We start from the raw sequence: 17,620 nt of genomic DNA, 5'->3' as shown, positions 1-17,620 counted from the left end.
TTTTACTTTGTGGATCATAAAGCGACTGCTACGGGAAGACATGCCAACACACAACACTGTATGTTGGAGCCAGACATTGCGATACAGGCATGAAGAAGAATTAATCTCAATATGCCTCTTGAGCCATCAACCCAAACTGCTGCTGGAAGCAAGAATCTGAAAGTGGGGAACCAGCTATGTCATCTGACAAGACACAGACCTCTATCAGACTCCAGTTCATCAAAACACTAAGCCTTCATGAGAAGGCACAAAGAGGCATTGGTATTTTTGCCTCTAAGACCAGTTGAGTTCTCCAACTGTTACGAGCAGTTCTCAGAAACAAAGATAAAAAACCAGGAGCACCATTGCCTTCCAATGAAAGACAAATTAAAAGCTGTACCTAGCATGTCTGGGGAAGATCTCAACATCATGTCAAGAACTTTATGTCCATACACATTTCTGCATGAAATGACAGAATACAGGACAGGCGTGAAAACAAGACATACATGTTACCAAACCACACGGATTTATGGCTGAAAATGTCCTTCAGCCTGCACTGGTATCTTCCAGCCTGACTGCTCTGTCCCCTAACATACTCCTTCCCAGCAGGAATGCTTACCACCAAAGCTGGAAGGCTGGGGGCTTTTTTGTTACAGATGCCTACTGAATCTGCAGAACTTGCCCTAAATGAGCATCAAAGAGCAAGCAAATAGGCAACAGCCCCAGCACTAAGTTTTGTGAAAATATGCTGTCTAGTACTTATGTCATGCTATTTAAAAACTACACTTCTACATTGACATAAGGAAAAAACCCTTTTCGTCGTACTGCTGGAAATCATCCCACAGCAGTATTTCAAATTAGCTCCCACGTGCAGGTATTTAATGAAATAGAGACAGTGCTAATTATAGGACGATGATACAAGATGTCTTACTAGTGTAGACAGTTTTAAGACGAGAATTTTTTTCTTTTCCCAACTACTTACAAGTCACCTCATTCTAACTTCTGTGTTTGGATCTAATTTGTATTTATAAGGAAAGTTAATGACATGCATCTCATAGATAAGTTTTTCATTCATGTGTGCTTAGCTCCTTGCTAGCCACTTTCTGGCCATCTAGTCCCATGCTATTACACATTCTCAAAGGAAAAAAAATTCATACAGAGTTTATGAAGATACTGTAAAAATATATCAAACAATGTCTTTTATTCAAATGCAGGAAACAAATGAAATGATAACTAAAAATTCATTTTAGTTTACATCCTCCCTCTGATTCCCAAATTATTTTCTCGCTAAGGAAAAAATGAGAAACATCATTTCTCACTGTGGTGAGCTGACGTTGCCTGGGGGCCAGGTGCCCACCAGAGCCACTCTATCACTCCCCTCCTTCATTAGACAGGGGAGAAAGAGTACAACGAAAAGCTTATGGGTCAAGATAAGGACAGGGAGAGATCACTCACTAATTATCGTCATGAGCAAAACAGACTGAACTTAGAGAGGGAATTCATCTAATTTATTACTAGGCAAAACAGAGTAGAGGAATGAGAAATAAAACCAAATCTTAAAACACCTCCCCCCACCCCTCCCATCTTCCCAGGCTCAACTTCACTCCCGGCTTCAACCTCCGCCCCCCTCAGCGGCACAGGGGGACGGGGAATGATGGGGGTTACGGTCAGTTCCTCACACGGTGTTTCTGCCACTTCTTCATCCTCAGGGGGAGGACTCCTCTCATCGTTCCCCTGCTCCAGCGTGGAGTCCCTCTCACGGGAGACAGTCCTTCATGAACTTCTCCAACATTAGTCTCTCCCACAGGCTACAGTCCTTCATGAACTGCTCCAGCGTGGGTCTCTCCCACGGGGTGCAGACCTTCAGGAACAAACGGCTCCAGCGTGGGGTCCCCCACAGGGTCACAAGTCCTGCCAGCAAACCTGCTCCAGCGTGGGCTCCTCTCTCCACGGGTCCACAGGTCCTGCCAGGAGCTTGCTCCTGCACGGGCTTCCCACGGACCACAGCTTCCTTCGGATGCCTCCACCTGCTCCGGCGTGGGGTCCTCCATGGGCTGCAGGTGGAATCTCTACACCCCCTCATCCTTCCTCCATGGGCTGCAGGGGGACAGCCTGCTTCACCATGGTCTTCACCACAGGCGGCAGGAGGATCTCTGCTCCGGCGCCTGGAGCACCTCCTCCCCCTCCTTCTTCACTGACCTTGGTGTCTGCAGAGTTTCTTACATCTTCTCACTCCTCTCTCTGGCTGCAAAAGCGCTCTCTAACTGTTTTTTCTTTTTCTTAAATATGTTATCACAGAGGCGCTGATTGGCTCGGCCTTGGCCAGCGGCGGGTCTGTCTTGGTGCCGGCTGGCATTGGCTCTGTCAGACACAGGGGAAGCTTCTAGCAGCTTCTCACAGAAGCCACCCCTGTAGCCACCCCCACCCCCCACTACCAAAACCTTGCCATGCAAACCCAACACACTCACATATCATTTGTTCTCCCACAAAACAGCCTAAAGTAGGAAAATAAATTTTAATAATATTTCTACAGTTACATTCACACTTGCTTACATATCATCCCATTTGAATTTTCTTACTGGCTTAGGATTAATCTGCAATTTATTCCTCAAAAAAAAAAAATCACGCTAAATAGTCACATGATGCTAAGAGAAAGAACAGACTATCATGTTTTGCCATGTTCCTCCCATAACTGATGACAGAATTTTTATCAGCATGTTAAGAGCTACTGTAAGAAGCAATTGTTATAACTACATGCAGGTTTTCTAAGCACTGACATTCAAGTGCTTTGTTTTAATAAAAAAAAAATCTACTAGATACTAAACCATAAGATTTCATTGGTAAGTATTTACAAACGTGTTATGTCAACAGTAACATCTCATGCAATCAGGAGTACTTGTTAGCTATAATTAGTTAAAGCTACTGACTTAAAAACCATGAACAATATAATAAGATTCTACTAATTATGTTTGGAGAAAAATTCTGGACTAGCATCTCAGGAGTATTAACTGCAAGTTATTTATCACAACACGCAAATGCCAATCAGAAGGGAGTTGTTGCTATAAAGGATCTGAATTATAGCTGTTGATAGAACTACCTCTTGAGTATTTAAGTAGAGGCTTTCCTTCCCCCCCCATATGAAATCTCAGTGGGATTTAATGAATCTATTGTATTTATTCTACGACCCTCAATAACCCAAAGACTCCTAAGTGTTCGTTCTTTCTCCTCCAAATTTAATTTCACACTTCTTCCATGGAAGAAATAATAATAAGGAGAGACATTTACATATGTAGCATCATCTCTTATGTCTTTACAGTATCATTTATTATACAGTCTTGAAATCCAGGTATTGTATTGACAGGACTAATAGAATTATCACACTTATGCTGCTTTTATTGTGGTATTTTCCTTTCAAAGCAAGATTAGCTATATTCTTACATTTTCTGGTGCAAATATACCAATACTGTAAATCAATGTGTTTGGAATAGAAAGTACAGTTCAGATGAATGTTGTCTGAAGCTATCAAGGTAGCTGTTAAAGGCTGAGGTATTTATCATGCTTTCCAAGTTATCACAACATTAAGTCATCACATGCAAACTCTGAAAACTAATGCATCAATTATTATATTCTTAAGCTCATCTATCTTAACTTTTGGGATACATGAATCCAGATGTGCACAACTGCATTCATAACCTTTGTGCTTTGCCACTATTCCAAAATCACTTAACTGACTGCTTCCTCAAGGAAAATGCTATGTTAAACAAAAACGATGCAACATCTGTTTAAAGAAAAACAGTTGTTCTCAGTATCCATTAGTACTGTTTGAGGAAATTGAATGATCGATTTAACCGCTAGAGTAAAAAAGCAGAAATAACAGACATCTATCCCCGCCTGATGCTTCCAGACTAAATGAAAACCTCTAATTATGACCAAACTTTATTCTTACTGCATATCTACATATACACTATAATTCCCTCTGAATTTCATGCTATTCCAAGGTAGTCAAATAATTGCATACTACCCAACTGAAGATTCTCCCACCTTCTAACAATTTAATATATCCATGCTGTTAAGTAACATTCCCTTAGCTGCCTGACAGTTCAGGGGACAAGTACACACAGCATCTTGCTAAATCTTAACCAGTATTTAAAAGGTTAAGACCTACTTCTTAACTATGCCTCATTTAAGAGGTGTCATACATTTATGCCTAACAGAGGAATACACAGAAATGTAATACTTCAGCTGCCTTTAAATTATCCATTGTTCACTGTTTTCGCCTTGTTAAGTAAAAAAAAAAAAAGAAAAAAAAAAAAGAAAAAGAAAAAGTGCTATTTTTATCTCCTCTTTCCTCTTCTGGATTTACCAAATTTTCCCTTCCTGACTTGTTTCTCTGCTAGCTGCGATTCATTCTGCATCCTGGCTTTTCTGATTTTATCACTCCACACTGCAAGACTGAAATATTTCCTTTTTTTCAGAATTTTTTTTCCTTTCAGACGTTTGAGAGCTTTTTCTTTATTATTATTCCTCTATTTCCTCTGTATCCTCTGCATACTACTCCGCATTTAACATAAACAAGTGCCATCGTATCAATGTATCCATTTCTTACAAGGAGGTAAAGAAATTACAGTATCCACTCTCACCAAATTGCCTTTCCTCCTTGACTTTCAACTAGTTCACTCCAGAATTTTACCTTAGTAACAATTTAGGATTGTACCATTCACAGTCATTAAAATTCTCTGAAGTAAGAGTTTTTCAGAGTAAGAACAAAAGCAGAAACAGTGCTTATCAGTACTAAGAAATAGCATCGATGCTTTTTAAAAAGCATAGAAAGGCAATCACAGTCACAGTACTGCGAAAACAGTTTATAGAAATAGCAGCATTAAATTATCTTTTGAATTCATTCCTGAAACAAGCAACCTCTTTCAAGAGCTAACAAGTATAAAATATTGTTATGAATGTTTTGGAAATAGTCCTCAAGTTGTCATTTACTCTCAAAGTGTCAGACTGAGGTACATCTTTTCTGGCCAACTGCTTCCTGCTGGCAGCATGACACAGTTGCATATCCAGTTTATGGGCTATTTTGTTCTCACAAAAGCCATAAAATGACTGGGGAAAACTTTGATCCTGTTTCTGAAAGCGAGAAAATTGCCTACATTCAAACAACCCACAGACAGAGAGGGGGGTGATTGCTCAACTTACCTCTCACAGGTGGACACAGACAAATAGAGAGGGTTTTCATTTTGAAAAAGTGTTATGAGAAGAAAGACATTGAGCATATTCAGCACCAATACAAGATGTGGTCCTCAATTACCTTTAGGATTTTGCTCAAGTCTGATGTTATTCAATTCTGGCAAACAAACCATGTGATGCCGCACAAGGTTTCATTTTCAAATAATTTGTGTGTGCCGGTACTAAATTCTTGTATCTAACTGAGAAGGTAAATCACCAACTGATAGCTACAACATGCTGCCTTGACACATATTAAAAACCCTCTAGCCTTTCTTTACTTGGTATAACACCGGAAAATTCCTTGTACCCAAGTCTACATTCCCTCCTACTCAGCTTCCTCTCTGAGGCAGGTGTCCAGCAGAGACACCTGTTTACACACTTGCAAACAATTTGCTGAATTAGAAAACCCACCTCTTCAACCTCAAGAGAACTGTGCTTTGCCTTTTCCCCCCACCCCGTACTGAACAGTGAAGTAAATCCCAAGTAAGTGGCATGTAAAGCTGTTACCTGTCAGACTCTAATCACATTTCAACGTTTTACTGGTTGTAAATAACACGCACAAGTGCTCCAAGGACCAAATTGCTCTTTTGCTGCCAACATTAGTAGTTTAATGATCTGAATGGCAGAAGCTGCCAATTATTGTATTCCATTCTAAAGTGTCATTTAAAGCCACACCTATAATTATTATACCTTTGTTGTAAATTTATGTTCTTAGCTAGAGAGGTTAAGGCATATAAGTTGTAAGGTCCAGAAACAGCTATTGATAATTATTTATCCATTTCACCTATGGAAAAATATCACTTCTTTACATGTTTACTGCCTACCACACCGCATCTGCTCCACCAGTAGTTCCCAACCGTGGAAAGGCACCTGAAGTACCTTACACAAGGCACAGCACAGTCCGGTTCTGCCGGACTTGCCATGACTTCAAGGGATCTACACAAAAGTGCACATCAATGACTTTTCCTGAGAAATCTCAGCTATGAAAAGGTCAACAACTGCTCTAACACACCGCTCATCAATGTTAGTCCTTTTCATCACTTAAAACTTACCTGAAACAGCCAGCATTTTGGCTTCCAGTAGAGCTGGTAGTTGAGTCTCAATATCACTCACTTTCCTCCTCAAAGTACTGCAGAGTTTCTGACTCGTGCAAACCTAGATCGAGGCAGACAGCCATGATATATAATTCATTCATGTAAAAAGTATAAAGCAATTTAAATGGAGCTTCAAACGTTCTTGGTTTACAGACACGACATAACATCCCACAGCAAGATAAAGAAGCTTAATAAAAAGTGATGTCTTCACAGAAATACCCAACATGAATCAAAACTTCCAGGCTTTGTCACACATTTTGTTATAAAAATAGGGAATGGTACTAGTATTAGCTACCTACGTGAGAGGGAACATTTTTCACTACTAGCTACAGAGGCTGCACATAGAAGAAAGGCCATCTTACAAATTCTGTACAATTTCAGCATTAACAGTTATGCCTGGAGTGGAGTGTAAACAAGCCAATGTTTGGAGTTTAAGATGCCATAACACAGAATGTACAGCTATTTTTATGCAAATTATACCATGCTGCACATCTTAACTGAGAATAGGCAAAGCAGCCATCATTACTTCTCTGCAGAAGCAATAAATAAGGCTATATCAGCTAAATGCTGTACTTTGTTTCACAATCAGGAGACACAGCTGACTAGGGTTCATGTTTCTGACTTACCCTCTGTCTTTTTTATTTTTTTAACTGAAAGTTCCTTCAGCAATAAATCAGGACTGGTATTAAAAATATGGAGAGAGACAGAAGAAAAAAAAGAAAGGAAGTTCAACTGTTTCTGTACCTTACATTTAAGTGCGCATTGCCACCTGAGAAGGACCTTATAGAGCATATACAATTCATACAACTCCCACATACTCAAAAATGTTGGTTCTTACTCCATATTGCATCATTTGTGAAGAAAAGCAAAATGAACAAACAGAAAAATCCTTCACCAAGCTAAGGCAAATCCCTTGTTCTGAAGGCAGACATCAAACACTCGCTTAAAATTGTAGCTGACGTTTGAGAAAACATTGCATTCGCTGGAACCAAGGGTAAAGCAATAGTCAAGAGAGGCACAGGGTTGTTGTGAAGAGATGAGATGTGAAATGAAATCTCCAGAGGAAAGTTTTCCCTGCCCTCCTCGACTCCCCCCCCCCCCCAACAAGTGTATATACCATGCTTATTCACAGAGGCACAGTTATCACTTCACTTTTCAAGAGCAAAAGCCTTACAGCTCTAATGGCTTATCTGTTTGGACAATTAATGTATAATAATTCAGATATGACACTAACTGCAAATCCTTTCAAATGGATAATACCCTCTTGCTTTAGCTAAGAGCATCTGTTAACCATAAATGGGTCATATTTTTTTCCTTGAGTCAACAGAACTATCCTCCAAACGGTAACTGTTACTATCTAAAGACTTCAGAGTCTTTCTATTAATTTAAAAACACATTATCTCATCACTTCTGCACCTACTATAATTTTTCAATTCCCAGATAGTTCACTTTGTTTCAGTACCCCCTTCTAAGTTACTTACCTGCTCTTAACATTCACTTAAAATGTTTTTAAAAACCCAAACCTGTCAGAGGTGAATAAGCGTGCCCAAAGAACCCAAAGGCCATTTCTGTCTCACATCTGCAAAATAAATCTGAAAGATTTTAATGACTTCTTTCTAAGCAGAGCTCTCTCTTTAGGGGTACTGAATGGCTCAGTGAATTGCAATTAGATGGGGAATCTTTCAGCTCTAGGAAAACTGCATGAATATATCCCATGCTGGTAGTAACTTAAAGTCATTACCACTAGACAGCTGTTTGGCAATTATGCAAAATAAGCTGGGAGGTTTAATCAGTTTCTAGTGAACACTGTCCACTTTGTAAGCACTACTGTCGGAACGGAGCTCGCTGGCACTCTTTATAAATGGACCAAACGCAGGGACCAGAGGCTGAAAGGAAGTTCCTCTAACTCAGAGATGATTCTTCTGGAACATGAGATAAGTACATTACCGAGCCTCTGCCTGTACACCTATGTCACGTGTAGTCTGCAGATAAATGAACAACATTAATCTTCAGAGCTATCATATGGCATAGTTCGACAAAACTAAATGAGCGACTGGGAGAGGCAAAACAATGTAACATCCTCTAAACTAATAACACTGCTTCTACGTTACATCAGTTCTACTCTACAAGCTCCAATTCCTTTCATTTTTTCTAATTATTTTATCTTAATAACAGCTACCATTATTCATTACAGTAGCGTATTGAGGCACTAAGGAAAGGTTATTTCTTCGCTAACAAAGATGATGAACATTCACAAAGCCAGCATCCTCTCTTGCTCCCAGGGAACGTGCTGTCCTCCCCTAACCAGCCTGACTGCGAGCGCCCGTGCCTGTGGCCCCAGCAATGCCTTTGCCCTGTTCTCAGTGACCAGCTCTGCTGCAGCCCATGGAGCAGCGAGCTTCAAGTCTAAAAAAAACCCCTTTTGGTTTCAGGGAAGTTCCTTACAGTCAAATATTACTGTATCTATTTAAAAATCCTCTTTAGTGGTTTGTGGGGGTTTTTTGCAGACTTTCAAAAAAAGGCTCTTGTTTAGGAATACATCTTACAAATCTGTGTTCAGACACATAAATTCTACTCAAAAAAGCAGTCTATCTGAAAACAGCAGGATGCCGGTTAGCAAAGATACATGGAATCAAGATGAAAAGCAGCAAAATATCAAAAGTAAATTTGCCCATTGTCAACCTCTTCCATCTTTCCAGTGTATGATGTTAATCTAAAGGAGCAAAAGCACATATTAATTTCTGAAGGAAGAGGGTGGATAAGGGAGATTGTTCCCTTCATTAACAGGCAAATCTTAGCATTTGCAGCCTCAGCTGAAAACACCACAGATGAGGCAGAAAAGGCCATATACACACTAGTGGCACAGGGGGAAAGAAAAGACCTTTGACAAAGTAGTGTTTCCCCGGCTCTATTCAGTTTGAGAAGAAAATAATAGGATGAGATGATCTGAATAAATAAAAGAAAAATGATTTGGAGGAGTCTCATTATGTGCTTCCTATTTATCTTCTCTAATAAATAAAAGTCATCACACAGGAATGGAATGAAATTAAAATAATATTTTACCTATTGAATATTTAAAGAAACAAACAGGCTGTGGAATTCTACCTCACAGACTTCTCAATTGTTACCCATGTTTCAGGTCTTATTGAAAAAGTCTCTAAATACTATGGTTATTAAAAAAAAAAAAGCAAACAAAAAACCACCAAAAAAACCACCACACTTCAAGAGGCATGCATTTTCAGGGGAGAAGGCAAAATCCGTAACTTATGTTTTAGCTTGCAGATAGCTTGAAACAACACATCACACTGAGGGACCAAATGTCTCATTCATTTTATTAGATCAGCTGTAGGTCAATTCCTTGATACTTCATTCAGAGTCATGTAAAAATACAGGAGGAAGCATCATCTTATAATGTTCTATACTAATTTTTTCCCAACATATGTGCATAAACAAGGAACAGAGGAGAATGGGCTCAAAATAAAGCAGAAGAGAAGGAAGGAATGGTATTGAGACGTAGTATTTAAACAGTCTTTTTAACAGTGCATGCTAAAAGTATTAGTCAAGATGATTAGGAAGAATAGATTATAAAGGGTAAAATTTTCACTACTTTTGATGAGTGCTATTAGAAAAAGAGTATGAAAAATAAATTTATTTCAGAGTATAAATTCATTACTGATCAAAACCTAGGAATCTTTTCCACTCTCTGTTCCATATAGACCTATATGAATTAGCTACAATAAATGGACCTCTTTTCTAGAGCACTCCTGGAGCAAAGATGCTTTGTGGCTCACCGAGCCATTCTGAAATAAAAAGAAAACTTTATTAGTCTCTTTCTTGGAAGGAGGCCATGAGAAATAAGAAAATTAAAGGAAAAGATTTAATGTCTCTGGTTAGAAACAAAAGGTATGCCAAATATGCCACATCACTTTTCTTTGTATTTTTAAAGGGGGATGAGAATTAGATTGCTAGTTTATTATTAGTGAAAGGGCGGGGAAAAGAGGTACTTCATTTATGCTCTTCCTTCACACCAACAAAACCAGTCAGCTAGAAAAGTAAGAGGCCCTGTATTGAGAGTGAAAATATTTGGCTGTGACCAGAATTCTCTTTCATTTCATGAATCCAAGGAGTCTGTTCCTAAGTGGAGACCACTGAGAAGACTGATCACTAGTAAACATAAGCCAAGAAACAATAGATTACCCCGTCTGCTTCCTTAAGCATAATCTCTGTGGCCTGTTCAGATATAAGCTCGGGGGGGGTGGGGGGGGGTGGGGGTGGGGGTTGAAGCGTATGTTTAGAAATATTTACATGCAAAATCTGTTTAGAAGAAACACCGCAAAACCAACTTTCTAAAACACAGACAATTTATTAAGATGTAAGCTATTATCTGCTTCTCTAAATATTCTGAAGAACTGAAAAAACTGACATGTACTTACTTTGGCAGTAGTTTCTTTAATGGTCATGCTGAATGATTGTTCTTTTTCCTGAAGGCTAGAAGGGATTAAAATAAAATAAAAGTTGACCTTCTCTGCTCATCACTGTCTGCTACACAAACCACACATTCATATGGAAACACATAGACTTTAATATGACTCATACTAACACAAAAGAGCCAACACCCAGATAAAATCTGTATATTTGGTTTCAGTGTTGCTAGTGACTAACCAACCTTTTCTCCATCCATCCAATTTCTACCCAGTTAATCCTGTTTGTTTGCAAAACAGTTCATACACTAGCTTTACAATTCTTAATTAACAAATTTATACACATTTTACTTACCATGTGAAACACAATTATCATTATTTCTGCAACCATAATATCTAAGAAGTTCCCAGCAGCATAAAGGTCTGGTGCTTTGTAAGGCTACCATCCAAACACCTAACACAAAGGCATTTCTCACACAAAGTTTGCAGTTCACTGTCCTCTTATAACCCAGTTTCCAACTCTTGCCAGGAAAAGTTCAGCTGCAGTCACTTGTTCTCACAGTAGTTTTATATGAAATATCACCACTCAGTTTGTTTCATTTAATGAAAAGCTACAAAACACTTGTACCAAAATGATTCAACAGTGAGCTGAAATTGAGGCCTTGTCCATGCTTATGCGAACAAATTCAAAGTTTTCTTCCACATATAAAATCAGATAGGTTTACTACTGTGATATTACCAAACCTAATGTAAACATGTGCCCTTGGTGCTTGTAAATAAATTCACAAGTTGTATTTTTAGCATTAAGTTCAAAAATCCAAGTCAACTCAAACATTAGGAGTTAGTATAGAGATATATTTTGCAACTTTAATACCTCCCTCCCTCCTACTTTGCAGGCGTACTTTTATACAGCGTTCAATTACTTTATCACAAGCTATTTTCTTTCCCGCCAGAAAATAGCTTCAATTCAGCGTACATGACAGTCAGCACTCCCCACCAGCAGCATTTCAATTCTTCCTTTTAGCTGCGTTGTAAAAATTGTACTACTTTCATGACCTACCACTGATGTTCTTCCCGAATAAAGAACTACTAATTTATTTCCAAGCTTTTCTTTAGTGTTCAGCACTGAAGTACCCAAACATTTCAGAAACATCACTGGATTTCTTTCAATGATACTCTTGCACGGTAAGGCAGCATTGTGTTCATTTCACAGGTGGAAGAAACACGACTCGGTGTTATTGAGAAAGCCTGTTAAGACCGAGTGCCCATTTTGACACGCACACAGCTCCTGCTGCCTGCCTCCATACGTTTCAGTTTTCTTTTGGGAACTCACTTCTTTGTATTTTCCAAGCACAGCACTTACTGAGCCCTCTTTCAAGTGTCAGCATTTATGTAAGTCTGAACCCCAAGGCACACCCAGTTGGACTTGCACTCGGTTACTGACAGAAAGGCTGGCTGGAGAGAGGCACCAGACAGCCTCAGAGGCAGAATTCAGCTGTCCAGCGTATCATTTAATCGTGTTAATGAGACAGCTATTTGCATTGCTTTCCCTAATGCCCTGCTTCATGGAGCGCACACCTTTTCAATCTACAGCCCAGCAAGGCCAGTCACCTCATTACCACCACAGCACACGGGGGTCCCTCCAGCTCCAGATGAGGCAGTCCCCTCAGAAATAGCTCATGACAGTGTAAGTCAATGCCTGTGCAAGGCAACAAACAGAAATACAGCTAACTAACTACTTAAATGTGGTTTAATAACATTTCCCACATAGCAGTCTCCAATTTCTCCCTTTTCTACAGCAATATATGGGCAAAACACAAAATATTACACATGTAATGATGCCATTATCAGCTTCCTGCCTGCCTCTGGGCATGCCAGAGGGAATGAACTATTTAGCCATTTCTCTTCCCAGGCTCTGGTGCTCCCAGTGACTTTCAGCATCTCCCACAGCCGGGTTTGAGCTGGTCAGGTTATGTAAAAAAGAGCCAGGCTTTGTGTACAGATGTCAACAGGGAGCAGCAAGGCCGCGGTGTGTAATTGAATGAATAATGGGTGACTGACCCAATTGTTCTGAAACAGCCTTAAAAAATTCAACTGTAAAGACCCAGGCCATAATAAAAATGTAAAGTGCAGTTATAGCCAGAAGAACAACAGTATAAAAATGGCACCTCTATTAAATAAATCTCTTCCATGTGCCTTTCCTCATATCTGTTTACTTTCCTCACAGAAAGCTCCGCCAGGTTCATACAACATTTCACTGCAGAATTTGCACAGCGAACAGGAAGAGAGATCAATTTTTAATTTCTTGTTAAGCCATACATCTAAAACAGCGTTACAGACTAAGACCCGGTTGTAGAGTCTGTATTGCTAATGATGCACAAGCTCATGCGGACTTTCAGGTCCAGGTGCTGAGTGGGAAAATATACCCTCTTTATACCCAGATTTCTTTTTTTATGAGCATCTATCAAGTCACTGTAAAATTAATAAGGAATTGCACACTGCCATTTTAATGACAGCAGAACTAGTTTTAAGAGAATTTTGCAGAACTATACTTTTAAGAGAATTTTATATTAATCTGAAACATCTCAGTGAAGAATATCATTAGTAAATCATCATTTTGACTCAAGCTAGCGATAGTCACGTTAACCACAGACTTGAATCTAAAGGATCCTTTTGTTACAGTTACAGCATTCACGCAGACTCTTACAAGTGTATTTATTTATGGTATGAATTTCACAGTAGTATGCCTGTTTCAAATACTTGTTAGCCTTCAGAGCGATACTGCAGGAATCCCTCATCCCTTTTAGAGATTAGCCCATCATACAATTCACATGCAGCAATCAAAACTGTGTACGAACCAGCCATAGTTACCAACTATGAACAGCTTTTAACTAAGTTTATTCCTGGGTTGTTTTCTTCTACCACAAAACACCATCACAGAGAAGCCCCTCACAAGCTTTCCAATTAACTGACAAGCTAATGACCCGCAAGAGAAACCAAGCGGTCAATACTGATTCATTCTACTGACAAAGGGCTTTAACAGCCACGATCTGTTACATGTGACTTGAACCAGAAATCGTATTTTCTTTTACCACCACCCTGGAGCAGCATATTTCATTTTAAGAGGGGTATTCTGTCTGCTTAAAAATTGCTTTACTTATTACTACCAGGAAAAATGGCTTTAAAAAGAGCTCCTTGGAATAACACTAAATTCTTGCCTGGGAAGGTGTCCATAGTTTTGACTCATTGCTATTCTTCTCTGGCAGAACAGCTAATCAAGAATTTGACTGCTTGTCCTCACAGTCTCTGCAATCTATTATAAGGACCCATTTAGAAGTTACTTCTCAAATTCAATATAAGCTAACTTCATCACAGAGAAAGCAAAGTTCTTGACCCAGCTGATGGAAGGACTAGAATAAGACAGGAATTCAATTAATGCAAATTTAACTGACTACGTGGAGGAAAAGAAAGGGGTTTAACACTTGCAGAACTGACAACAATCTATACATCACATGTAATTTCTTCATTCATGCAGATGGGCATGTAGGCATATCATCTAAACGGCTTGCAATGGATTTACACACACTAGGATCCATAACGAGGAGAGAAGAAAAGGAATGTGGACTTGCTACATCTTAGGGCCTCATTGTATACACCCTAGACAAGAACAGGAAAGCAGGAGCTGAGGAATTACCCTTTCTGGATGATGAATGAAGTAATACTTTGGCAAAACACAGACTTCAGCTGGAGAACTGCAGGGGGATGTGGGAATGCTGCATATTCGGGAGCTGAGGCTGACTTGGCATGTAATAATAGACTATGAGAAAAACGTTAAGATCCAAATACTTCAAGCAAGCCAGTACCAAATTTTAAGTATCTCGTTTTAGTGACCTTAAAGAAAAATAGGTGCTGAGTACATTGAATTGTAATAACACAGTTCAAACCTGCTAAGATGCTGATGTTCATAATCAGGAATGGTGTGCTGGCAAAATAAAGCAAGCCAATTCAATGCGATAGGGGACAGAAGGAAGACTGGGAATCGAGTGGTCTGGTTCACACATTCCTTGCTCTGTCACAGGCTTTGCACATTAAATGATATAACAGATAATGTTTAAAAAGCCTTTTAAAGAATATTCTGAGAAGTTATGATTTACATGCAAGAATTACAGCTGCTATGGAAGTGGCTTTGTTCAGAGGAAGGCTGACTAGCACAATGCTGGGAAGAATGGCTTTCTACTAAAGGAAGGCATGTTTCTGAATGTCTTTCCTTCCACTTTGCTCATATACTTCCCTTTGCATACCAGGCTATTGTACATTCGTGTTTTGCTTCCTAAGAAAAAATTCAAAGAATGAAAATGGGCAAAAGGCAAGTCATGCTGTTCTCTACATTCAAGATACATAAATATACATACTGCTTAAACAGAAACAGTTCCTGTATTAGTGACAAAATATATATACACTGACCAAAAAAAATGTAGTCAGAATGCAGTTTCCATAACTGCACAATAGAACATACACACATGGTAACAGTGTAAAATAAATAAATTATGTACTGGAAATTATTTTCACACAGAAACTAAGCAGCTAGCTCTGATCTCTGCCAGAAGAGACTGAAAGACAAAAGGATGCCCTTTAACAGCAAATATTTTTCCTTACATTACTGTCACCTAAAAGATTATTCTAGATCCTGTTATTTCACTCCCTATCTCCACACCACAATACAGTGCTTAAACTAAAAGCACTTTCATTTCTTTAAACTAAGCACAAGTCAGAACAATTTAAAATTATCCATATTTGAATTTCTAATTCAGGAGCAACAACCTAGAGGCCTACACTCAGATTGTATGCATATAAGAAAGCACGATGGGCTGAACCCTCAATTCATATGAATATGCATTCCCTCCTAGATAAAATGATTATTAAAGAGTATTTTCTTGACTATCAACAAATTTTAACAGTTCACAGTATGTCTGAATTTGGCCCAGAATAATGAGACTGTCTGCAAAGGACAACACTCCAATGGTCACAGCCTGCAAAGAGCATGACTTTTCCAACTTTAAGTCTTCTAACATGATTCCTTTTCTGATTCAGAAGTCACAAGAAGCTGTACTCCCTCAGAAGATGAAAATATATAAACCAAGCACTACACTTGTAATCTTGCTTTTAACAGCAAACAGAAGCTGACCTTCTAAAAAAGCTTTTGTCCAGTCCTTTGCAAAAGAAATCAGAAGTGCTACTCGGGGAACATTTGGTGTAAACATCTGCTACAGTCTACATCAAGGCAAAAATCCAACAAAAACCCACCAAAAATCATAAGTCTAGGGACTTCACTGGGCCTTTAAGGAAGAAATCCACACTACAAAATCAAATCAAACAATCAATAACTTCCTTGTACTTTTATGGTTCTCTTGATGTGCATATCTCAGAAAGCTTTGAAGACATGTCAGAAAAAAAAGCTTTTGAACAAAAGCATACTTGACAAGATGCAGCTTTAAGCTAGACAACTAGGACTAAAAGAAAAAAATAAGAAAACATACTTGTACCCAAAGCTGTCTTGAGTAAAATCAAGAAATTTGGTATTACAGATACCTTGTGCAGTTTTTTTACCAGGACAAGACCTACAAGGGTGTTGCCAGTCCTACACTTCCGCTCAACTAAGAACATTCAGAGCTAGATTGCATTAAATGCACTAAGGTAAACCAGTACTTCTTCTTTCCTTTTTAACTCTCCACCACAAAGTTTGGTTCTGCCTAATCAAGACAGACATTGGTTAACAAGATTTTCATTCTACATCATCTATTCACAAGCCTGGCTGGGCTACGTATCTGGGTATTACCGTAACAGGAAAGCAATTTTTCAGTCAGGTACATAAGTTCCTTTTCATCTTTGTGCAATGATCCATGGGAATTTAAAAAATGAGATTTTCACAGTAGCATATCTCTGTGTTGGGAAGCAAAATCATCCTTTAAATATAAGTCAGTTTTCCAAACAAACTCTGATTTTTCCTTAGATAATGCAGCCCACAGAAAACTTCTATAAGATGACAGAGCTGTTTAAACAATGATAAAACCCACAAAATTTCTGCTGAACTGATGTGGTGAAAATCCAATTTCCCTATCTAAACCTGTCAGTGCTCTTGAGGCATGGACTTTGACACTAAATAGAAGGAGAGAAAAGTTGTGTTTAATTCATACTGAAAATGAAATTTGTGGCAGTTGCAAAGAGTAGTCACCTGAATAAGAAGTAAAATGCAAAGTGTCACCTTGGAAAGCTTCCAACCTCAAAAATTAATCTGATCTGAGACAAAAATTATCAAGAGACATACTTTAAGGTACAGGAGCATTGGACCTTCTGTACATTTCAATCTACAGAGTTCTCCAAGGAATATGAATGAGAACCCAAAATTATACACCTAGCTCTGAACCATCAGAGAGCTGATTTTGCTCCAGCAATTTTATCTTCTTCTAGCTATCATTTGCAGAGCAGTATTTCTTCATTGCTGCTTTATGTCAAGGATTGCTTCAATACATGTGCTCCCCCACTCAGAATTTATCAAGACGCAGAACTAGAAGTACACTTTCTCAATGTCTTTGTATCACCTCAGCTTACCAATAAGGTTTCCCATTGACTCATGGGTTGCTGGGTGACTGCACTTGTCTTTGTCGACTCTTAAAGAGTTATACCTATATGAAGTGGATGATAACAACTCATTATCCTGCCCAGAAGCTCTCACATACACAAGAACTTAAAACTGAGATGACCCTTATTTTGCTGCAGCGCTGCCAGACACTAGCCCCAATTATGGGAGGCTTGTAGAAAAACCAGAGCATTAGATGACACTTCACAATATTTTGTAAGAATGATTAATAAGATTTTTTTTTTTTTTTTAATGACTGC

General features: G+C 38.8%; 1 protein-coding gene across 4 annotated transcripts in view; it reads right to left on the bottom strand.

Annotated features, from left to right (window-relative positions):
* Window positions 1-17,620, bottom strand: part of DISC1 (DISC1 scaffold protein) — a 208,620-nt gene that overhangs the window by 114,239 nt on the left and 76,761 nt on the right. For all 4 annotated transcript variants that reach the window (XM_075748683.1, XM_075748686.1, XM_075748684.1 and 1 more), the window contains exons 7-8: window positions 10,736-10,790; window positions 6,261-6,363 (exon numbers count right to left, since the gene is read on the bottom strand). In XM_075748683.1, coding sequence (XP_075604798.1) covers window positions 6,261-6,363; window positions 10,736-10,790 — 158 coding nt within the window. The remainder of the gene's footprint in view (window positions 1-6,260; window positions 6,364-10,735; window positions 10,791-17,620) is intronic.

The sequence above is a fragment of the Balearica regulorum genome, chromosome 3 (assembly GCF_011004875.1).
Source record: "Balearica regulorum gibbericeps isolate bBalReg1 chromosome 3, bBalReg1.pri, whole genome shotgun sequence".
NCBI lineage: Eukaryota > Metazoa > Chordata > Aves > Gruiformes > Gruidae > Balearica > Balearica regulorum.
Note: the sequence above shows the minus strand (reverse complement) of the source record. Positions and strands in the feature narration are given on the sequence as shown.